Source organism: Labeo rohita, unplaced genomic scaffold, assembly GCF_022985175.1.
Source record: "Labeo rohita strain BAU-BD-2019 unplaced genomic scaffold, IGBB_LRoh.1.0 scaffold_1171, whole genome shotgun sequence".
Lineage (NCBI taxonomy): Eukaryota > Metazoa > Chordata > Actinopteri > Cypriniformes > Cyprinidae > Labeo > Labeo rohita.
The window spans coordinates 1-25,260 of NW_026127309.1; the positions used below are offsets into that span (position 1 = coordinate 1).

General features: G+C 38.0%; 1 protein-coding gene across 1 annotated transcript; it reads right to left on the reverse strand.

The window, feature by feature from the left end:
* Positions 1 to 4,501: 4,501 nt before the first annotated feature.
* Positions 4,502 to 24,887, reverse strand: LOC127157706 (NACHT, LRR and PYD domains-containing protein 12; the record flags this gene model as incomplete). Its single annotated transcript, XM_051100967.1, has 7 exons — positions 4,502 to 5,043; positions 5,122 to 5,168; positions 10,412 to 10,585; positions 20,794 to 20,967; positions 21,071 to 21,244; positions 22,745 to 22,918; positions 23,111 to 24,887. Coding segments are annotated over 7 exons (3,062 nt in total), but the record flags the coding sequence as incomplete, so codon positions are not given.
* Positions 24,888 to 25,260: the final 373 nt, after the last annotated feature.

The window sequence follows — 25,260 nt, forward strand, 5'->3', positions numbered from 1 at the left end:
TTAGCTTGCTGACTTCACAACATGCACACAAAAACGAATTGTACAAACTTTGCTATATTTGCAGTACTCCTGGTATGTTGTCATGGAGGCTCCATTTGATTTCACAATTGAAACAGTATAAATTCAATACTCATATATATGGGGATTTAGTCCAGAAATGAGCCTGTGGTCCTTCCTGAGATTTCTTCCCTTTTTACCTTTGTGTTTTTTGGGGGGAGTTTTTTTCTTCCTGCTATGAGGGTTGTCAGGGTTTGTCATCCTGTTTTGCTGTATGTAAACATGTGGGCCTGTATTTTTAGACTGGAAACAGTGAGTTGGGCCTCCATATTAACTTAATTTGCAGCTTGATCTGTAAATTTATAGTACTCTGTCTTTTTCAGCATGACATGCCTTGCTTAAGGAAGTGGTCGTGCACAGTATTGGTGGAGAATCTTGAGATTGTAGGGTACCAGTGTCTTTAAAAAAATCAAGACAAATTCAAGATATTATTAGCGGTAATCGAGGGAGCAAGGTAAACATTAAATTTTTATAAATTTATTATTACAGCCGTGGCCGGAGATTTGCCCACTTACCAAGCAGGGAATAGAGATGGCCAGGGAAATCTGGACCCAATTTTCCACATCCCTAGAAAGAGGAAATATGAGGTCACCGTGGTAAGAATTATGGCCAAATTTTTACAGGCCAAAAATCTTTGTCTAAATTGTAATTCTTGTGTTTTACATGTGCTAAGCTATTATGTAATATGCATTTTACTCCCTTTACGTGAAGGAACCAGAACCAAACCCATGCGAGGTAAAGAAGCCATGCAGAGTCGAGTCCTCTCTGAAGAGAATAGGCATTTTGCAGGCATGTATCTAGATTTGAATTCCTTCTGTTTTTAGATGTGAAGCACCTCTGTGAGCTGTAGGTAAAACCCCCTTCACAGGACCACAGTTATATATGTGCTCTCCATGTACAAATGCCAGCTTCCCACTGCGTACGCACTGTATCTCAATCCAGCATGCATCTATAACTACATATATGCTACTTGCAGGACACAAATGTGAAAGGTATAGAACATGCAAATTAAGAGTGGTCCTTTTTCCTAGTCCAAGATGATGATGACCTGATATTGAGCCTACTATTTTGCAGTGACTTTTACAGTTTTAGAGCAGGGATTGCAACGTGCGAAAAATAATTACGAGAGGACACGTAATAGCGCTTAAGGCCTTGGATGAGTTTTTTTAACCCATCTTTTGCAACAGTGGTCACAGGAGCCATATCTTTAGCCAGGTGAAACACGATTGCGTCCGTTATTTCTTTGTGTCTGGGGGAGGTTGTTGGGTGCGGTGTTGCATGGAATAATGTTGCTTGAATTGATGTGACTGGTGAATTGATTGGTTTGAAACCAAAGTAAACCTACACAATAAGATCCTTTTTTAGGTACTAAAATGTCGGGGTTGTTAACAGACTTGCACATTGCTCTGCCTCACTCATTCTTCTCTGTTTAATTTCTGTTTGTTTCTAACTCGAATGCCGCATGACTCGCATCCACTGTTCTGGTGCAGGTAACAAGCACATCTGTCCGCTGCCCGCGCAAAACCGCATGTGACATCAGGCGTCATCACGCCCGCTGTGAGTGATTGCGTGTTATCTCGAGATCAAACGAGTTATGATCGTCTCCTGTCCTTGAAAATATAATTGGCTGAATCGTATAAATGCTGGATTAAGATCGTGTGGGGGGTCGAATCGAGATTGCGATCTTTTAACGATTAATTGTGCAACTCTAGTAGAACCCATTATAATCATTGATGCTGTCTACGCTGGATGTGCACGGCACGACACAACAAATCCCATACAGTAAACTGCTACCGCATTCTATTTATGACGAATTACATTTTACAATGTATTCACATAGAAAACGGTTATTTTAAATTGTAATAATAAACGTTACAGTTTTTATGTATGATCAAATAAATGCAGTTTTCTTGGTGAACATAAAAGACTTATTTTGTAATATCCTTTAGTGATTTGTATTGTATACCAGGAATGCAATGCACAATGACGAAGATTGTCTGTCTATGCTGGATGCAAACCAGAGTGACCGTTGAAAATCATTTGAACTTTGTGTCAGTACATGGTAAATAGAACACAGCATCAATTTGCTGTCAGGGATTTGTAGTGTTGTGCTGTGCCTCATCCAGTGTAGACAGCATCACTGATTATAATAGGTTCGTATTGTGTCGTATGTTGTATGCATTTTGCTCACGGTGTTAAAACTGGTATGATGCCATTCATAACTAATAGAACTTTTCTATTTCAGAGACTGAAAATCATCAATAAAACACAAGGTAATGATAACTTATATTAAGAATATAGTAAGACTAACAAGAATAAATAAAAATGCATCTGTGACTTCATATTGCTTCTTATTTTTCAGTGGATTGATAGCTCCAACACCAATTAAGCAGACCTGAGCAGCTGATCAAGGATCACCAGAAACTCTGCAGAACTTTGGTCCTCAATGCCCAGGACTGGAAACCAGAGTTGTAAGTCATCAATCTAGCAGTCATCCTGCCTCTCTGAATTGTCATGTTTAGAACATATTGCAGGAGATCTCAACATTGTCTCTCGAGGTCCACTTACATGCGTTTTGCTCCAACCTAGTCCATTGCGCCTTAACAAACTAATCAAGGTCTTCAGTTTAACTATAAATTTACCTAAACTATGGGTGTGTATATCTCAGGTCCCTTGATCATTAGTCAGTGGTTAAAGGAGAACTACACTTCCAGAACAACAGTTTACAAATAATGTACTCACCCCCTTGTCATCCAAGATGTTCATGTCTTTCTTTCTTCAGTCGTTATGTTTTTTGAGGAAAGCATTTCAGCATTTTTCTCCATATAATGGACTGATATGGTCCCCTGATTTTGAACTTCCAAAATGCAGTTTAAATGCGGCTTCAAACGATCCCAAATGCGGTTGTAAACGATCCCAGCCAAGGAAGAAGGGTCTTATCTAGCGTAACAATCTGTTATTTTAATAAAAACAATACAATTTATATACTTTTTCATTTCTAATGCTCGTCTTGTCCTGCTCATCACAACCTCTGTTTTGTTCCGGTTTATGACAGTTAGGGTATGTTGAAAAACTCCCATCTCATGTTCTCCCTCAACTTCAAAATCGCCCAATATCGTTGTTTTACCTTTTTTGTTAAGGGAGTTTGATCTTCTTTGCATGTTCACTTTGTAAATACTGGGTCGTACTTCTGCAGCGATGTAGAATGATTTCGGAATAATTTTTCAAGTTGAGGGAGAAAATACGATTGGAGTTTTTGACATACCCTAACTGTCTTGAGTCAGAATACACAGAGTTCAGAGAGAGAAAGGCAAAACGAATGTTTGAGATTAAAAAGCATTTTAAATTGTATTCTTTGAATGAAAATAACCGATTGGTTCGCTAGATAAGACCCTTCTTCCTCGGCTGGAATCATTTTATCGTTTGAAGCCGCATTTAAACTGCATTATGGAATTTAAAAATAGGGGCACCATATTAGCCCATTATATAAAGAAAAATGCTGAAATGTTTTCCTCAAAAAACATAATGACTGAAGAAAGAAAGACATGAACATCTTGGATGACAAGGGGGTGAGTACATTATCTGTGAATCTTTGTTTTGGAAGTGGACTTCTCCTTTAAGGGATGCCTTAATCACAAAATTTTTTACTGTGCACTGAAATGTGTGCTCCCTAAATAGCTGTGAAAACCAGGAGGCATCAATGCTCACTATGTTCCCTTATAGGAAGTTTTGAAGCTCAAAACTTAAGAGATAATTCACTACAAAATGACATTTGACCGATTTTAAAACACAAACCAATATCATATTTCAGCATAAACATACATCACTAGACAGGTAATGTCTAATCTAGCAAACATTTACAATTTATTTATGGTTGAAATCTTGCACATTCATGTAACAATATGTACTGTAAATAGCATTAAGAGATATTCATTGGAGCATTTTAAAGTGGCTGAACAGGACACTGTGTTTATCAGTACTTTGAAAGAGAAAGTCTGGGGAGATCTGGAGAAACGATATCAGGTATTTTTCATTTTCATTAAGTGCTTATGCTTAAAAAAGAAAGGAAGGCAAATCACATAATGTTAACTGTAAAACACTAAATAGTTTGTCATGTTTCATTACAGTATCGATTTGGCACCGGTATCGAAAAAACCTCAAACGATACCCAACCCTAATATTCAGTGATGTTATTTTCTATTCCCTTTTGTTTGTGTGTCAATCACAGCTAAATAAAACCAAAGGCCATTCAGCCTCAGGTCACTGCATCTTTTGCTGTGTAAGTCTTTTTTTTTTTATGTCAAACACATTCTCAGTATTTTTATATGTTTCAGCTTTTATAACCATTTTAGGGATCACTGTTTCAGTACAGTTCTTATGTACTGTCTATTAAACATTTCAGCAGCATTATGGGTAGAATTTCTCATCAGTCTATTCTAATTCATCAACACAGTTTCACTGATGATCCAGACCCAACACTAAACCCAGGATAGAGCGGCTGAGTGAATGTGGTCTGGACAGTGTGGATGAGACTCACTGTGTCAGAGACGCTGTAGAAGAACAGAGTTCCTGCACTCTCATCCACATACACTCCCATTCTACTCATATAATTATCATACACTCCTATTCTACTGATAATGGGCTTCACAGGGAGATTAGTCCATATGTTATTGTGTCTGAATGAGTAACTGGAGCGAGAGCAGATCAAACTCCAGGACTGATCATTATTTCCAAACCGACACTCATCACCCCGTCCCTTCCTGCTGATGCTCTTATATGACACTGATATTAACACACGTCCACTCCACTCAATCTCCCAGTAACAGCGTCCACACACACTCTCTCTACACAACACCTGACACACAACATCAAATCTGTCTGGATGATCAGGATACGACTGATACCCAAATGTCACCTTTCTGTTCTCCTCAGACAGAATGAGATATTTGTTTGCTGTGTTTGGATCCAGCGTGAGAAAACAGGCATCTGAACACAAGAACAGACACATATAATTATAATACAACAACAATCACTACAGATGTGTGTGTGTGTTTGTAGACGTACATTTATTTAGTCCTGCTGTAATCCTGGATTCTCCTCCATGATCCACACTAGAAAACACAACAAACTGTTGCTATTAAGTTGCCAATGTACTCAGGGTGGCTGCTAGGCTGTTGCAAAGGTACTTAGGGTGGTTGCCAGACTGTTGCTATGAAGTCGCCAGGGTACTTGGGTGATTGCTATGCAGTTGCTAAGTAACTTAGGGTGGTTGCTAGACTGTTGCTGTGTAGTTGCCATGGCACATGGGTGGTTGCTATGCATTTGCTAAGGTACTTGGGGTAGTTGCTAGGCTGTTGCTATGTAGTTGCCAGGGTACTTGATTGGCTGCAGTGATGTTGATAACATATTCTGGGTGGTTGCTGTGCATCTGCAAAGGCACTCAGTGTGGTTGCTAGGGTGTTACTATGTAGTGGCTAGGATGTTCTGGGTGGTTTCTAGAGTGTTGCTATGCAGTTGCTAAGGTGCTTGGGGTGGTTGCTAGGCTGTTTCTATATGGTTGCTATGGTACTTACTGTTTGGTTGATAACACATTTTGGGTGGTTGCTAGGGTGTTGCTATTTGGTTGCTAGGGTACTTGTGGTCGTGGCTAGGTTGTTGCTATGTTGCTGCTAAGGTACACAAGGTGGTTGCTAGGGTGTTGCTGTGCAGTTGCTAGGGAACATGGGGCGGGTGCTAGTAGGGCAGTGTATCTCCATATATCTCACATTCAGTACGGTGAGCAGACGCCCCGGGTTTCTGGGGACAGTCCCGGTTTTTGGTGTCCTGTCCCTGACTGGATCTGTCCCCAGAAATGTCCCCATTTTACAGCACATTCAAAACAACCTGCAAATACACTGTAAAAGCTTGACCAATATCACCAGCTGGCAATTGTATGATTGTGATTATTTTCACTAGCAGAGGCACTGTGAGTTATTACTGATTATTTGTTACCCTGGAACACAAAACGAAATTCGAAAATTGAGCTGTTACTGAATAAATAAGCTTTCCATGATTATGGTTTGTTAGTTATTTGGCGCTGCTGACTTTGTACTTTAACCATGCAGAACCTGGACTGGATTTGTGGTCCAGGGTCACATTTGCAAAAACCATGCAGAACCTGGACGAGAGCAAAACGCAATTATTATCAAAAAAGTTTTTATACTGTACAAACCATATTTTCTATCACCCTACACCTAAACCTAGCCCTCACAGAAGACCGTGCACACTTTTACTTTCTTAAAAAAACAAATTCTGCATGATTTATAAGCCTGTTTCCCATGGGGACCTAAAATTTACTGGTATTACTATCCTTGTGGGGACATTTGGTCCCCATGACGTGACAAATACCAGATACACACACACACACACATTCAGCAACACAGAATCTTCAGTGCTGCCCGCCAGTTTTATCAAGAAAATAGCTTTGCCACTGAAGAGCTACATTATCTTTCTCATCAAGGAGTTTGTAATATAATTTTTTTAGAAGTAATTTAATGCCACGGCTGCACTGATAAAAGAGAAACACGGCAAAAAAACGGCGGCAATTCATACATATAGTCTCTCTCGTAAATGTACACTTGATGAATGACACTTTTCTGAGAATAGAATATAAAGTGGAGATCACTGGAGATTGTGTTTTCAGAAAGCCGGTGCTTTTATCCACAGCAGAGAGAAAGCGAGTACACATGGTTTGCCAGGCTGACAAAAAATAAGTAACACACTTAGCAGATATTTTAGTATTGCGCACGACTGAAGCTCTGTTTCAACTATTACGTCTCTTTATATCAGCCAACCTCAGTTGCATTCCTCTGTGGCCAGATTAAACCTTGTTGTAGCCTTTATATTATACTTCATTATTTTTTAGTAACCTTGCACTTTTCAACTAAACGCTGTTCTTTTAAACTGCTGCACATGTGCTGCAGAATTGATACAGAAACAGCTGTATTTTATTTTAAGGACTAATTCTCACTATTAACTGGTTGCTTATTATCATGCAGATTACAAGCATATAGGCTGTTTGTTAGTAACTATAAAGCACACATTGATGCCTTATTCTGTATGACTATAGGGCTGAGCCTGGTCAGTTTGGATGGGAGACCACCTGGGAAAACTAGGTTGCTGTTGGAAGAGGTGTAACCAACTCACCCTTACTAACCTAATGCCCCAGTGTATTGATGGGGAAATTATTACTTAAAAAATACTGTCATTATCAATGTAAACCGTGTTGACTCAAAATGGTCATTAAAAGGAAGCATGGCCTTCAGTTTAGATTTGAATGTTCCTGACAGTTGGCCTTTGAATAGTCTTGTTTCCATTTGAACATTCTGAGTGTGTCTCCCATTAGCTGGTGTGTTGTTCACTGGTCAGGTCCTGCACTGATCAGGAAGTCAGCCATTTTGCACACTGGTGCTGGGTGAGAAAATCCCCCAATGATTGTAAATTCTTTGGGTGTATCCAATGCACAGTGAAAGTGCTATATAAATGCGAAATAATTCATTCATTAATGTTATTCTGTATGACTATATATTTTGGATCCCTTAATCCACTCAATACTTAACAACTACCTTACTAACTACGAGTTTATTGAGGAAAAATTATTAGTTAATAGTAAATATGTGTTTCACAATCTAAAGTGTTACCAAAATCGTACATAGAAAGGAAGCTTGGGCTTCAGTTTAGATTTGAATGTTTGACAGTTGGAGTTTGAATAGTCTTGTTTCATTTGAACATTCTGAGTGTGTCTCATCAGCTCCATTGTTCACTAGTCAGGGCACTGATCAGGAAGTCAGCCATTTTAAGGGCTCCCTGAAAAATCCCACAATGCATCGCAAATTCTATGGAGCATCCGTGCTCATTATGCTCCCTTACCGGAAATAACGTCACAGTTCTGAAATGCTAAATATAAACCACACGAGCCAGCATAAATAGAATGACACGCAATGGAAGATTTGAAAAGTCAAACTGTTTTTTAGTACATTTCAACATAAACACACATCGCTAGACAGGTAATAGACACATCTAATTAACATATATATTTTAAAATTCGGCTGACATGTTGTGAGAACATGTAAGAGAACAATGTGTTTTAAGAGAATAAAAAAATAATATCAAAATGTAATTGTTCTGTTGAAGTTTATTAATTCCTCAAAATGTTTTACTAGATCATTTATTATATCATTTTTGAAAATGCAACTGGATTTATTTACAGGTGTGAGTCTCGAAATGTCCATTTCACACAGCAGCTAACAGTCCTTTTCGAATACTCTGTCTGTGTGAACATACAATGGGAGTCAAGCCCATATTCCTTACCAGTAACAACAGCAACAGAGACAGAACAACAGAGTTCTTCAAAATCATCATTAACTGACAGCAGCTTTTAAATTTGAGTGGAGACCAGAATTTGATCGTAGGACACAAAACTACATGTACTGCTCCATTATGCATATAAAACTTAGATTAGCTCATTTCTCCATCACTGTTTAAAAACCACAAATTAAAGCATGATATATGGTTTTCTGGCTCTTTCACACCGAATGACGGACAGAAAGCAGCTGTTACACGGCATGTGAGTACTAAACTAAGTTCTCTTTAATGTCTTATTACTTAAACTGTCAAAAGACACACAAACTTATGTTAAAATACAGGAGTTACAAACAGGGCTTGACATTAACTTTTTTGCTTACCAGCTACTGTGGCTAGTGGTTTTCCATAATTACTAGCCACTCAGCATTTTTATTGGCTACATAATTTTGTTGTTGGAAATTATTTTTTCTTTGACTAAAGGTACTGCATACTAAAATGTATTTAAATTGATTTCCATGTCTCTTCTTTGACTATTTAAAGGGCATTTTCCACTAACCACATGAAATGTAATCAATCTTTCCACTGCAGAAAAAACAGAAGTAGCTGATGTGCTATTTAAATGCATCAACACATTTAATTAGCTAAAATGTAGCATGAAAGCATTTACATTGGCAAAATTGCAACAGTATAATTAATGTTATGAGCTTGGTGTTTAAAATCAGTGTTTTTTTAACATAAAACTATAAAATATTGGAAAAATTACAAAGATAAGCTACTTTTAAATATGAAAGTAAACCACCAATAGGTGACAGCAAGTGACTGTTTTAAGTCTGTGAAGTTATGTCTGTGAAGACAAACAGCTAGGAAAGAAATTGCATGTTTATATTAGATCTGTTTGGCAGCAGCGTAATATACAGTAAATAAGTCATATAAATCCACTGCTCTCTTGTCTCCTTTGAGGCTGGGAAAAACACAATTGCAGTGCCGTGGGTGGAATTGTGCAGAATAAGGGGCGGTAATATTATAATAAGGTCCCCTTTCTACATCACAGGGAAACAAAATGTGACACACTCATTTTTTTCACAACCTTGAAGAGAAATTATTTTACAACCTTGCATTATAATAATGTGTTGTCATAACTTCATTCTGTGTTTCCACTGAGTACAGTATCCTGACATGCAAGTGCTGTTAAATATCATACTGTTCTGCTTGGTTTAAAGTAATGAAGACACAAAGAGATCAAGATCTGCTTATTGACAATAACATCTCTGGTAGTCAGTCATCTACTACTAGTTAAACAGCAGCTCTACTTTCTCAGAACTGGTTCCCAACTGAGGTAGAACGTTTTTTTCTCCATTTCTGTCAGTTTGGGTTCCTTGAACTGAAGAGCTGCTTTACAGCTGAATCACATCCTGCAACACTGAGATTGGTATTGAACTGAATTGTATAAAGCACTATAGAAATGAAGGTGACTTGACTTGTCTTATTTTGTGGTGTACTGTCATTTGTGTTTTCTGTGTTTTCCTCTGTGGCTCCCCTCGTCTTTTTGTCAGGAAGCTGATCGCAGCAGCTAAGAAACATTTTCCAGAGTGCTGTCTCTGTCCTGCCCAACTTTTTTGTTGAAACTGTTGTGTATTCTTATGGTTGAGTTTTTTTTTCTTTAATCTGAGGTAATGTCAGCTAATTTACTGTAATAGTGATATCAACGTGTAACTTGTAATATTCAAAGTTAGGGTTTTTCTTGTTCCTTTATTTACAAGTTGTTAATGTGTGCAACATAAATTATCATTTTAAATGTTTGTTTCTACCTTTTATGAAAGCTGTAGGAAGGTTGCTGCTGCTTTTTTTTTGTTAATTTGCTTTGTCTGAACAGTTTATTTTAGATTTTACTCCTCAGATTAGTGATCATTAATATTTTTTAGATTGTTGCATCCTCTAGAAACTCCTAGACTCATATAGATATACAGAAACGCTGAAATGTTTAAACAATAAAACCTCCTGCTTGACATACTTGAGTTTGTCCAGTTTGCAGTTTGGATCCTTCAGTTTTTCAGAAAGCAGCTTGACTCCTGAATCTCCTGGGTGATTGTAGCTCAGATCCAGCTCTCTCAGGTGTGAGGGGTTTGAACTCAGAGCTGAAGACACATAACGACAGCCTTTCTCTGTCACCATACAGCCAGACAACCTACAAATGCATACAACAACAGTCCACATCACATGAATGTGTTTGTTGTTCCTTTTTATATTGAACTGATTATTCAATAAAAACAGCTGGTCACAAAAAGTTTCCACCCCTAAGCAATCAGGGGAAATAGCCTGATTCAAGGCTTGTCGCAAATTACTTTTTGTCCAAAAAAAATCCTCAATTGTGTGTTGTCATTAAGATTAATTTATTGTTCCTGATCACGTCAGCACCCGCAAGATCTCAAATCATAAATATGAAACATGTTTGATATTTATGACTCTTGATCATGCTGCCTCTGATGTGATACCCGCGATAGTTCCCCAGATCTCAATCCAGTCAAGCATCTGTGGGATGTGAAGTCAAATCTGTGAAGGCCCTCCTCACAACTTACAGGACTTAAAGGATCTGCTACTAACATCTTGGTGACAGAAATCACAGCACACCTTCAGGGCTCTAGTGAAGTCCATGCCTCGATGGGTCAGAGCTGTTTTGGCAGCAAAAGGGGGACCAACACAATATTAGAATATATACATTTACGTGTATGTGTGTGTGTGTGGGTGTGGGTGTGTTTATTTGCTGTCATACATGAATTACACTGAATTATTGATACTGCCTTTCATTTACATCTGGAAGAGAATTTAATCTGCTTTTTTATCTGCATTTTCTCTACACTACATACTTGCTGTGCTTACATCATAGAGGAAACAAAAAATGTGAGAAGGCTGAATCCATGCTTGACAAGCTCCTCTCATCATCTCCACAGGCCACTTCCCCATGGCTGGTGATGTTGTTCTGGACCATCATATAAATAATGCTCTTGTTCCATTCAAAATAGTCTTGATTGTCCAGCTGAATGTTCTCAAACTTCAATTATGAATAATGTTTGGACATTTACATGTAAAGAACAGAAGTTGTCCCAGGAGGACTACAAATCAGAAATCATAGCACAATATTTATAAATATAGAACTGTTTTGACAAACTCTTTTAAAGACTTTAGATCTGTTCTCTAGCTTCTATACAGAAGAGGTCATTATTTCTTACGTAGTGTATTAAGAATAACTGATTGAATTTAAAAATTGTCTTTATCTTCTACCTATTGTTCCACCTCACTCTACACTTCTTCTCTGTCAAGGTCTTCATACAGTTTATCCTCTTGCTCTTTCCACTACACCAATGTCCTCCTCTCCCTCTCCTTCTCCTCTCCTCTTTTTTATATCACCTCTCTGCTCATCTCTGTCTGCCTGTTCCACTCTTCTTCTTCTTCTCTCCCTCTTTACACACCCTAGTCTACCCACTCCACCCCTTTTTAGACTTAAACCCCTTTTAGATTTAAGACCTGCGTTTGGAGAAATGTGTCGTTGATCAAAAAAAAACAAAAAAAAACATAAAATCAGTAATATCCAATGACACGCACTTCTCAACTTGTAGAGACATTTGCACTATGAGGCAAACAATTAGGTGAAAATGTGTACATATTTAAAAAATTAAAATATTATTTGAAAATAATATTTTTAAATCTAAAAGTTGCCCAAACTCACAGTATTGGCAGAGCTGAGTTAATGCGACCAGCATTTACTGTAGACTCAGTCGTTCTAAAACATTAGTTTACTGTGTGTCAGTGAATAGTGTTGTTACCAGAGTACTGGAGCGGAGTGGGAGCGGAGTGTGGAGTGGAGCGGTGTGATTTTTAATGGAGTGAGGAGCGGAGATTTTAAAAGTCGGAGCGTCATGGTTTTTACTCGCTCCCAAAATGCTCCAGCATCGCTCCATCATGAGTACAATTCATGACAACGGCCCATAATTTAACTGCGTATTTAACAAGAATTCACCTGCCTATTTAGCTAACTTGATAGAGATGGATCGCTCAAATCATAAAGAATGTGAAGACTAGGATGACGACAATGAACATTAGCAGAAAATTACTTTTCAATGAATTAGTTTGTTCCTTCAAGATACTGAATACTTTCAAGTGCAAACCTTTTAATTCTGACAACCATGTTAGCTTGGCATGAGGAAAAAATTTTGCACACTAGTGTTCCAATAAGCCACTTTAAAACTATCCTGTTGTTTTATTACTGTTATTTTCTTCTTTTATTATACGTTATGAACAGAACTGTGGTATTTCAAACACACTGAAATAGTTTAAAATAGTGTTACTGGTATCAGTGAGTGAGGAGTGGAGCGGGAGTGGGAAACGGTGAATCCGGAGCGGAGCTGGAGCGGAGCGGTTATAAAATGCTCGGAGTGCGGAGGGGAAATTGTTGTCACTCCACTCCACTTACATACTCTGGTTGTTACGGAGTGAAGGATGCGTGAAGTGGGCGGATCCAAATGCAAGCTTTTATTAAAGGACTTTGAAAAAGACATAGTCATAAACTGGCTTGGTCAAACATAGGCGTAGACATAACTAAATCAGCATATTATCATCTCACAAACATTACAAGAATTAGATGTTTCCAGTCAAGACTTGGAGAGCCTTTATTACCACCAGGGTGGATTACTGTAATGGTCTCCTCACCGGCCTTCCCAAGAAGACCATTAGACAGCTGCAGCTCATACAGAACGCTGCTGTCAGGATTCTGACTAGAACCAGAAAATCTGAGCATATTACAGCAGTTGGAACCAGCTTCCAGAAGAGATCAGATGTACTAAAACAGTAGCCATATTTAAATCTAGACTCAAAATACATCTGTTAGCTGTGCATTCACTGAATGAGCACTGTGCTATGTCTGAACTGAGTGTACAGTATTTTATATATAATCATTTTTATTCTTAATGCAATCCAAATTTACAGACAACTGTATGAACATGGAAAAAATGCCTGCAAACCCAGATAGCAAAATTCCTGAGGCCCAGATCAGGCCCACACCTGACACTTTCATCTAACCCACATACTGCATGGAATAATGGCACTTGGGTGGTCTGCTCCTGTTTGCCAAATTTGGGCTACAAGCCAAAGGAAGGGCCAGTGTCAGCCATGAAATAAAAAAAACAAAAAAAACAGAACTGGCCCAATCGGGGCAACACTGATTTTAATTCTGGTCCAGATTCAAACACCTTGTTCCAGACCACATATTGCGCAGTCCTGTTTACCAGATTTGGGCCTCAAGTAAGCCTTAGCATTGCTGCATGTAAGCCAACCAAATAAACCAAAACTGGCCCTAATGTGGGCCACAGTTGATTTTTTTATTTTTTTTTCCTTGCTTTATTTATACATTTTCAAGTATTACAAAATTTTCAAAAACATTTCAAAAATACAGTTTAAATAACTTTTTGCCAAGACTATATACAAAAAAAGGGGATCAGAATAAAAAAAAAAAAAAAAAAGAAATGATCGAAATGAAAGATATAATCAATAGCCCCTAGCAGTAAAGAACAAATATTTACCCCCCACCCCAAAACACACAGATGACCCCTCCTAGCCTCCTCCCCCACCCACCCACCCACCCAATAAAACCAACAAACAAAACAAACAAAATAAAACAAAAGAAAGCAAATACTAATCATAATATTAATAATAAATAAAGGAATGATAATACTTCTGCACTGTGCCAAATACAATGAGAGAATTTAACAATTGAATCAAACATACATATCCATATAAATCCTCCACTGGGGGAAAAACAAAACAGAAACACTATTTCCATTTAAACAGGGGAGGTATACGTTTCCATATACTCAAGAAAAGAGCCCCAAATTTTATAGAAGCTCTTGGAAGAGCCCCTCAGCGCATGCCTAATTTTTTCCAGTTTGATATAGTGAAAAATCTCTTTAATCCACCTTGAGTGAGTAGGTGACTCAGATGATTTCCATTGCATTAGAATCAAACGTCTAGCCAGTAGGGATACGAAGGCCACAAAGTCTGCCTTGTAGCCTAGGTGATGAACTGGTAAGGGAAGTGCACCGAAAAGTGCTGTTATCGCTACAGGTTTGATTACTGTCCCAACCACCTGAGATATTGTGTCAAAAATTTGGACCCAATATCCATGTAAACTTGGGCAGGACCAGAACATATGTGTCAGGGTTGCTGGACCCTGACGACAGCGGTCACAGATGGGATCGATATCAGGGTAGATTTTGGAGAGCCTGACCTTAGTCCAGTGAATACGGTGGAGTATTTTGCATTGGATCCAACCATGATTGGCACATAAAGATGAAGAATGCACCCTATTTAGTATACTTTCCCATAGTTCGTCTGGAATATTTTCTGATAGGTCTTCTTCCCACTGTGTTTTTAAAGATGTCAGTGACCTACTATGTAGTGAACATATTTTTTCATAAATGTAGGAAATCATCCCTTTCCCAATAGACCTTGGTTCAAGGAATGAGTCCAAAGGAGTTGTAACCGGAAGACTAGGAAATTGAGGATGCATATCACGAATAAAACTGCGAACCTGCAAATACCGGAAAAAATTATTTCTGGGCATTGAAAACTTATCTGAAAGCTGTTGAAAGGATGCAAAAACATCATCTATATATAAATCTATAAACTTTGATATGCCGTATGTTGCCCATTGGGAAAAGGTCCTATCCATCATGGATGGTGGGAAAACAAAATTCGATGCTATAGGGGCAGACATAGAAAAAGCTTGTAAACCATTATGTCGTCTAAACTGTCTCCAAATTCGCAGTGAAGTTTTTACAATTATATTTTTGGTAAAGGGAGAGTATGAACTGTTAATAGGGGAATGTAACAGGGCTGTTAATGTGGTGGGCGAACATGAGGTTATTTCTAAGGTAAGCCACATAGGTGAACACTTGGACTGGAGTTGGTTTAGCCAGTACTGAAAGACTCTGAAGTTAGCAGCCCAGTAGTAATACTGAAAGTTGGGCAAGGCCATACCTCCAAGAGACTTAGGACGTTGAAGAAGTGATTTACGAATTCTAGCAGTTTTCTTATTCCATATAAACTCTGTGACTAATCCATCAAGTCTTCGAAAAAAGGACTGAGGTAGAAAAACAGGGATACACTGAAACAAATAAGAGAATTTTGGGAGGGTATTCATTTTTACGGTATTAATTCTGCCAGCTAAGGATAAAGGAAGCACTGACCATCTCTCAAAGTCTTTCTGAACTTGGGACAGTAAATTATCAAAGTTAGACTTCAGGAGATCTTTGAATCTATTGGTTATCCAAACCCCAAGGTATTTAAATTTACCCTGTGCCACTTTAAATGGCAAAGTGTGTAAGGGATATTTTTTGGCAGCCGAGTTTAGTGGGAAAAATTCACTTTTGGCTAGATTAGTTTATAGCCCGAAATAGAGCCAAACGATTGCAAAATATTAATAACCGCAGGAACTGACACAGTAAAATCAGAAATATAAAGAAGAAGATCGTCTGCGTACAGCGAGACCTTCTGCTCTATACCTGTTCTTGTTATTCCTTTTATTAATGAGTTAACTTTCAAAGCAGCGGAAAGAGGTTCGATGGCGATAGCAAAAAGAAGCGGGCTCAAGGGACATCCCTGACGAGTGGATCTATGGAGGTTGAAGTATTCAGAACGAGTATTATTAGTTCTGACTGAGGCTTGGGGAGCGGAATACAACAGTTTTACCCATGAAATGAATCTTTCACCAAAACCAAATTTCTTTAAAGTGTAAAAAAAGGTATCCCCATTCTACCCGGTCAAAAGCTTTCTCAGCATCTAATGATATTACAGCTTCCGGGGTAGAAGGGGAAAAAGAATTATATACCACATTACATAATCGTCTAATATTAAAAAAAGAATGTCTATTCTTTATAAAACCAGTCTGATCTGGAGATATAATTGATGGCAATATAGATTCTAGTCACATTGATAATAGTTTTGATAACAACTTAAAGTCGACATTAAGCAAACTAACAGGCCTATATGAGGAACATTCCAGAGGGTCTTTATTCTTTTTTAGGATCAGGGAGATTGAGGCTTGATTAAGTGTTTGAGGAAGTTTTAGTGACTTAAATGATTCATTATACATTTCTATTAATATGGGAGCCAATTTACTCATGAACTTCTTATAAAATTCTACTGGATATCCATCTGGTCCAGGACATTTGCCACACTGTAAAGAGGTAGCAGCTTGGGTAAGTTCTACTATGCTAATGGGTGCTTCAAGTTGATCGACTGAATCAGAATTAACTGTTGGGATATTAAAGGCACTGAAAAAATGATCAAAATCAGAGGAGTTAGCAGTTTGCTCAGAAGTATAAAGCGAAGTATAATAATCCTTAAAATGATCATTGATCAATCTAGGATCTGTTGTTATTCCTGAAGGCATTCGGATCTGGGGGATAAGGTGGGCAGTTAATTCCTGCCTTATTTGTAAGGCTAATAACCTACCTGCTTTGTCACCCTCTTCATAATACCTAGACTTAGTTCTCAATAGTAAATTCTCCGCATGACTTGTTGAAAGAATATCAAACTCTGCCTGTAATGACTGCCGTTCCTTATATATATCTGAAGATGGGGTGACTGCATATATATTATCTAACTGAATTATTTTCTGTGTTATCTCAGAACGCCTCTTTTTGTTTAACTTTGTCTTGTGACTAATATATGAAATGATTTCCCCCCCTAAGGAATGCCTTCAAAGTCTCCCAAAAAAGAGATGCAGATATCTCTGGACTGCTATTTGTAGATATGAAAAAATCTATTTTATTAGAGACAAACTCCACAAAACTTTGGTCTAATAGCATACGAGAATGGATGTGTACCATCAAGCCCCCCAAAGTAAATATTCATGGTTACTGGTGCATGGTCTGATATTAAAATAGCATTATAATCGCATGATTCTACTGACTGAATAAGTCTATTGTCTATTAGAAAATAATCAATGCGTGTGAATGTTTGGTGTACATGGGAAAAAAGAGAATGCTTTACCATGTGGATTAAAAAAACGCCAAGGATCTGAGACTGAAAACTCCTCCATAAAAGCTTGAATTGCACGAGCTGATTTTGAGGGCGAATTACGTTTGAGAGACGAACGATCAAGAGCCGGGTTAAGCCAACAATTGAAATCCCCTCCCAAAATAAGAGAATATAAAGATATATCTGGCAGAGAGGAAAATAAATGTCTAAAGAATTTGTCATCGTCCCAATTAGGAGCATAAATATTAACCAAGAGAAGTGCAGTATTTCCAATTTTCCCTGTGACAATAACATACCTGCCATTTGGATCTGTTTTAACATCTGAACATACAAATTTCACAGATTTATGTATAAGGATTGCTGTCCCTCTAGCTTTGCCCTGAAATGTGGAATGGTAGACTTGACCGACCCATCTTCTTTTTAATAATAACTGATCTTTGGCTTTAAGATGAGTCTCCTGGAGGTAGACAATATGTGCCCCTAAGTGTTGAAGATGGTGTAACACCTTGCTCCGTTTCACTGGTTCATTTACCCCCTAACAGTTCCAACTTACAAATCTTAGGTTATTACCCCCTGGCCTAGGCTGCACCTTATTCACAGTGATTTCGTAAAATCAAATGTAAAGAAAGAATAATGATAGAATAAAATATAATAAAATAATACTGGTGAAAGCATCTTAAACCAAATAAAATATATCTGTAGTTGGCACGTCCATAGAACGAAAAAAAAAAGAAAAAAAAAAAAAAAAAGGAAAAAAAGCATCTCCCCAAACACGACACATGCATGACCCTTCCTTAACGTTAACTCTCTTACTGAGCACATTGAGGCAACGCAAGCTTTAACTGACTCGCAACATGTTGCCTCAGAGAAGGCAGCAGTATTTGAAATTTAACAGGGAACAATACACAGAACAGTACTCGTAAAATTATGTCAAGCCTGGTCCATCCTTAACATAAAATGTTCCACTTAAATGACAGTAGAAAGACCATTAATTCAAAAAAAAAAAAAAAAACCTGAGAAAAAAGTTTACCCCCGACTACATTTGACAGCTTTTGTGAATTACCTTTAACAGAAGGTCAGTACCACAAGTAGGCATAATGATGTCCAGTAAAGGTACTCAGGTCAGATCAGTCTATGAACTATGTATCATTACCTACAGTTTCTGTAGATTTCACGTTTTTGCGAATGAAGTCTAGTGCCACGGACGGTTCCACAAACTTATGTGAAACTCCATCAGCTGTAGTGATCCTCAGCACCGCGGGGAAGAGTAATCCAAACCTGACTCCAGGACACGAGTGGAGCACACGTTTGACATCTCTGAATGCAGACCGCTTCTTGGCCACCGCCGTAGTGTAATCAGCAAAGACAGACAGTCTCTTTCCGTCGTAATTAAGAGGAGAGAGTTCCGCAGCCCTTTGAAGAATCTCAGTGCGAACGTGAAAGTAATGAACTCTAACGACGAGAGGACGAGGAGGCTGCCCTTTCTTTGGTTTGTCACGCAGTGTACGATGGGCGCGATCTAACAAGGGCTTATCACGAAGCTGTAGCACCTCCTGCAGAAGTTGGGCGACATATTCAGTCGGACGAGAACCCTCGCTGCCTTCAGGGAGCCCCACTAGGCGAATATTGTTCCTCCTAGAACCCTCCAAATCTTCGCACTTCGCATCAAGATGAGTTAGACGATCGTTGAGAGTCGAAATCAAATTCTCCAGTTCTGTTATGCGATCGCTATGATCAGAAGAAGAACGCTCCAATTCTTTGATGGTACTAGTGTTGGATTCGACCATCTGTTGTAAAGGTTCCAGCCAGCCTTTAACGTCTGATCGCACTGTGACAATCTCCGAGCGTAAGTCAGTAGATAATGAGTCTATTTTCTGACAGATCTCATTCTTGACAGAGTCCAGCATCATCTGAAGACAAGTAATATTCCCGGATGGGTTATCCGCGGCACCTTCATTCCTCGGGGATCTGTTAGCGTCGTCTGTGGAGATCGGGGCTTTGTTGCGGCCTCCCCTACCCGTATCGGCTTTGGAGCGGGACGTCGCCATGTTTACCGCTTATGATTAATGCAAGTGTAATCTTAGAGTCTCTGAAGCTAGTTTTAAATCATTTTACGAGAAAAAAACAAGTTGTACTGTTAAATAACTGAACAAATCTGCTGCCTTCTCTGGGAGCGGTCGAAAACACGTCTTACATGCTTAACGCGCAACAGCGGCCCCCCACAGTTGATTTTTATTCTAACCCTGGAATGGTGACATTTTGGCAGTGGTCCACAAGTCAGCCACTGCACAGCCACATTTGAGCTAATAATTAACCAAATAAAGCATAAATACGTATTATCTGGGCCACACTAAGCCTTAAGTGAGTTACGCATCAAAAAACATATTGAAGGGTTATTTAAAAAAGGCCTCCCTAAATGTTCAAATAAGTTGGTAAAATCATTCCAACCCAAGTTTTGCGCAAGCAGCAATTTGAATGTCTCTGACTTTAAAAACAGGTCTTTACAAGTTTGAACCTAATTGCTTCTCACTCTTACCTACACAGTAAGTCTCTTACCCCACATTTGGTTGGCACTCCATGGGCCACTTTAGGGTCACATTCAGATTACACATCGCTATGAACACTGCATCTTTGCCTAAAGAGGGCCACATGTGTTTAAATACATTTGGGTTATTTGTGCTATTTTACATACGTGACCCTGGACCACAAAACCAGTCATAAGGGTCAAATTTTTTCGAAACTGAGATTTATACATTATACATGATACATTGAAAGCGAAAGCTGAATAAATAGGCTTTTAATTGATGTATGGTTTGTTAGGATAGGACAATATTTGGCCGAGATATAACTATTTGAATATGTGAAATCTGAGGGTGCAAAAAAATCTAAATATTCAGAAAATCAGCTTTAAAGTTGACCAAATTTAGTTCTTAATAATGCATATTACTACTCAAAAATTAAGTGTTGACATATTTACAGTAGGAATTTTACAAAATATGTTAATAGAACACGATCTTTACTTAATTTACTAATGATTTTTGGCATAAAAGAAAAATCTATAATTTTGATCCATGTATTTTTGGCTATTGCTACAAATACACCCCAGCGACTTAAGACTGGTTTTGTGATCCAGGGTCACATATAGGCCACTTCAGGCTTACATCCATTTTGTCTAGGTCATAAGAAGGCCAGCAGTGCCATATCATTGCCTTAAGTGGCCCACATGTGGATGCTTTCTAGGAATGTTTTTGTCTCTTGTTCTGGCATTGCATTGAGAGCAGACTGAACATTTGTTGACAAAATTCAATAGCCATTTATTGTGGTAGCATTTTGTTAATTATTTTATGTAAAACCAGTTACCTCAGTATCTCCAACTGACAGTTTGGACTCTTCAGTCCTTCAGAAAGTAGCATCACTCCAGAATCCTGCAGGTCATTGTTATTCAGGTCCAGTTCTCTCAGGACAGAGTTTGAGGATTTCAAAACTGATGATAAATTCCCACAAGACTGAGCAGTGAGATTACATATGGAAAACCTGAACAAGAAGAACAGAAGTAATTGAATACAGAATTAATCTTAGTGTGATTATTTTTAATAAATAAATAAAAACTAAATAATCAGGTATTTCAAACTCCAACCTCAATATCTCCATCTTAGAGTTTGGGCTCTTCAGTCCATCAGAAAAAAGTTTTACTCCGGGATCCTGAAGGTCATTGTTACTCAGATCCAGCTCTCTCAGGACAGAGTTTGAAGACTGTAAAGCTGAAGATAAACTTTCACAGGACTGATCAGTGAGATGACACCCACACAGCCTGTGAAGAGAACAACACAAAAAGCCATATTAATGTGAATTTATCAGATATGTTATATAGTTTACAATCTGGAGTGCATGTTTGTACTGAATAAAATTTTATAATATGAATACAATAACAAAGCACTTCTATATAATTTCAAAAATATTAGTTCATTAATAGTTTATAAACTGTAGTTAATACATTAGTAGACTATATACAAATTGTGAGTTCATCATTTATTGTCACTGTAATTAATGTGTTTAATTACCTCATATGTAAAGAGCTAGATAATGCTTTGTTGACAACTTATTAACTGCAGATTGTTCTCACTTTAGATTGGGTCACAGACAATAATTTAAGTCATAAATTAAGTGCTTTAAACCACCCATTATTGGACATTAATTGCACTAATATTCAGTGATCCTTAAAATGTTTACAAATACATTAAGCACATATACACACATTGGGTTTCCATGTTTTATAGGGACCTTCCATAGAATACTGTATAAACTATACTGTATAACCCATAACATTTTGATAATTACAGTGACAATCAATGAAGACCTCCCTGTTTGTATATAGTCTATTAATGTTTTAACAACAGTTTATAAATTATTGATTAACTATAGTTTGCAAATAATTTGTACATACTGTATTACTGTACACTTATAAAATATTACCACTTCATGCAATAAGTCACTTAAGTAAATATGAATGTCTGAGGCCTGAAAAATACCTCAGGGTCAACTCCTGAGGGTTAAGCTCATAACTCATCTGTGCATCTGTGCAGTCACAGTCGTTGTCAAGTTATCAACAAACGAATCTGTCCTACTCCAGGCAAGAACCAAGAATAATATGATCCTCAGAGCTGAGGATTTTACTGATGAAGTGAAAATAAAGGTATTGTAATAATTAAATCGATAAGGAAGGGAACTTGTTTTTCCAATTAACATGAAAAAGTTTTTTGAAAATAAACTGTTTAAAGAAATCATTAAGGAAGTTCAGGTATTATTTCATTCTTATAACTGGTACACTGCATTACAAAATTCCAGGTTTTCCAGGATGGTTGGGAACTCTGATTGTTTTCTCGTTCAGGTTTTTTGAGTAGGCATTACCTGCCTTGTGTTCTTGGAGAAAATGCCATTGATGCAGTCATACAATATAGACAGGGAACATATCTGCTAGCTATAGTTATGAGACACTGTATCGCGCTGAGTCAGGGTTAAAGGATAGCTTGCCTAACTCAAGTTGCAGCAGAAATCAGCCAAACCGCACACAGGTCTCATTCCACATCTCGAGCTTTATTCTCCTGGCAACAGCGTTACTTATTAAAAGAAGACAACTTAAATGAGCAACAGAAATTAAAAGTAAAACCATCGGACCCCTGGCATATGCGGCTGCAGACTGTTCACATAATGGAGCTCTGCTCTTAAAGGAACCACAACATGTTTAATTAATTACAGCACCTATTTTTCCACATTCTTGAACATAGTGATTTAGTGAATGTGAATGTCAAACCTCAGTATGTTCAGTTGACTGTGTGGACTCTTCAGTGCATCATAAATCAGCTTTACTCCTGAATCCTGCAGGTGATTGTTACTCAGGTCCAGCTCTGTCAGATGGGAGTTCGATTGTTGTAGAGCAGAAGACACAGTTTCACAGCATGTTTCATCAAAACCACAGCTGTCAAATCTGCCAGAAAAGAATGTTTAGCCAGATTAATTTTCTAATGTTCTAATTTATTTTTTTTTTTTTTTTTTTGCCAATAACCTATTGTACTCTTCAAAATCGATGGAAATATTTCACATAGTATTTTGAAATTTAAATGGTTTAGTGATGTAGAACAAAACATTTATTTGAATAGCAGTCAGTGAAATTACTCACAGGGCTTTTCTGCAGCATCTCACAGCTGGAATGAGTCTTGTGTATTTTGAAGATGATGACGTGAACTTCTTTGGGTTAAACTCATCCAGCACCTTCTCTGACATGAGCAGTACGCAGATCAGCACTGTGCACATTGAAGATGAGAGGTTTCTTCCTGGATGCCCATCTGAACTGAGGTAACTCTGGATTTCCTCATATAGTGAATGATCTTTGAGCTCAAGTAAGCAGTAGAATAGGTTTACTGAAGACTCATCTGAAATATTGTACTTAATTTGTTCTTGTTTAATGTATTCAGCTGTTTTTGTGACGCTCTCTGTGGTGTCTTCAGTGTGTGTGATTAGACCTTTGAGCAGGTTTTGACTGGATTCCAGTGAAATTCCCATGAGAAACCTCAGGAACAGGTCCAGATGTCCTCTCTGACTCTCCATGGTCTTATTAACAGTCTTCTGCAGTAGTTCCTGCAATGTGATATTTTGTTCTGGCAGCTTAAAGAAAAACTGAAGCTCCTGCATGTCCTTGTTCAGGTAACAGATGAACACATGCACTGCAGCAAGAAACTCTTGAACACTCATATGCACAAAGCAGAAGACCTTTGCTCCATGAAGTCTGTGTTCCCTTTTGAAGATCTCAGCGATCATTCCTGTGAACTCAGTGTCTTTACTCGCATCAATACCACTTGCTTTTAGATCTTCCTTATAGAACACAATGTTTTCCTTCTTCAGCTGTTCAAATGCTAACTTGGCTAACTTCAAAATCATCTTTTTGTTTAACTGCAAGTGCTCTGTACATTCTCTTTCTTCTTGTTTATCATACTTCTGGTTCTTTATTTCCATCTGTATCAGCAGGAAGTGAATGTACATTTCAGTGAGTGTTGTGCTGATGTTCTCTCCATTGTTCTCAATAAGAATATCCTGAAGTACTGTGGCCGTGATCCAGCAGAACACAGGAATGTGGCACATGATGTAGAGACTACGAGACGTCTTAATGTGTGAGATTATTTTGGAGGCCAGATTCTCATCTGTGATTCTCTTTCTGAAGTACTCCTCCTTCTGTTGGTCATTGAATCCTCGCACCTCTGTGAACAAACCCACATACTGAAGAGGGATCTGATTGGCTGCTGCTGGTCGTGAGGTCACCCAAACAAGAGCTGATGGAAGCAGCTTACCTTTGACCAGACTTGTAAACAGCACATCTACAGACGATCTTTTCTCAACAGTGTTCAGAGACCTAGTATTAAAATTCAGAAGCAGGCGACTCTCATCAAGTCCATCAAATATAAATGCAAGCTTACATTCCTCATATAACTTTGACTTCTCCATGTCCTTTAGTTCAGGATAAAATTCTAGCAGAAGCTCATGGAGACTGAAATCTTCATTTGTCATTAAGTTAATCTCTCGGAATGAAAGCAGGAACACACAGTGTATATCTTGATTGGCTTCTCCTTCTGCCCAGTCCAGGATGAATTTGTGCACAGATACAGTTTTTCCAATGCCAGCAACTCCCTTGGTCAGCACAATCTTCTCTTCATTGTTTTTCCTCAGTTCAGTAAATATATCATTGCATTTGATTGGTTTGTCATGTGTTTTTTTGTTCTTGAAAACATCATCAATCTTCAAAATCTCATGTTCGTGATTGACATCTTTCATATCACCCTCTGTGATGAACAGTTCTGTGTAAACAGCCTTGAGTTGTGCTTCATTGTCTTTGTTGCCCTCAAAAATATATTCTGCTTTCTTCCTCATGTTTGTTTTGTGAGTTTGCAAGAAGTTTTGTAGCTCTGTAATAAAAAATAAATAAGATTGAAAAAAAAATCATTAAAGATATTGGACAAATATTTTCATATCCACGTTTACCATTATTAACAACTGAAGCAGACAGTGGACACAGCACTGTCCATCCATAACAGCTTGGTTTCATTTTAAAATTTCTGAATATGTTTTTATGTTCTTTCCAGATCACAGTCTTGTATTGATGGAGAGGATCTTTAGTAAAAGTTAATGAATGGTCTCCACATCATCTGGCACATCAGACAGGATGTGAGGCTATATTTACATGTTTTGACCTACTTAAATGAACCTTTACATGTGTGATTGCACTAAAGTCTTGATGATAATGAATCAATTTGGTGACAGTGCCACCTATTGGGTAAC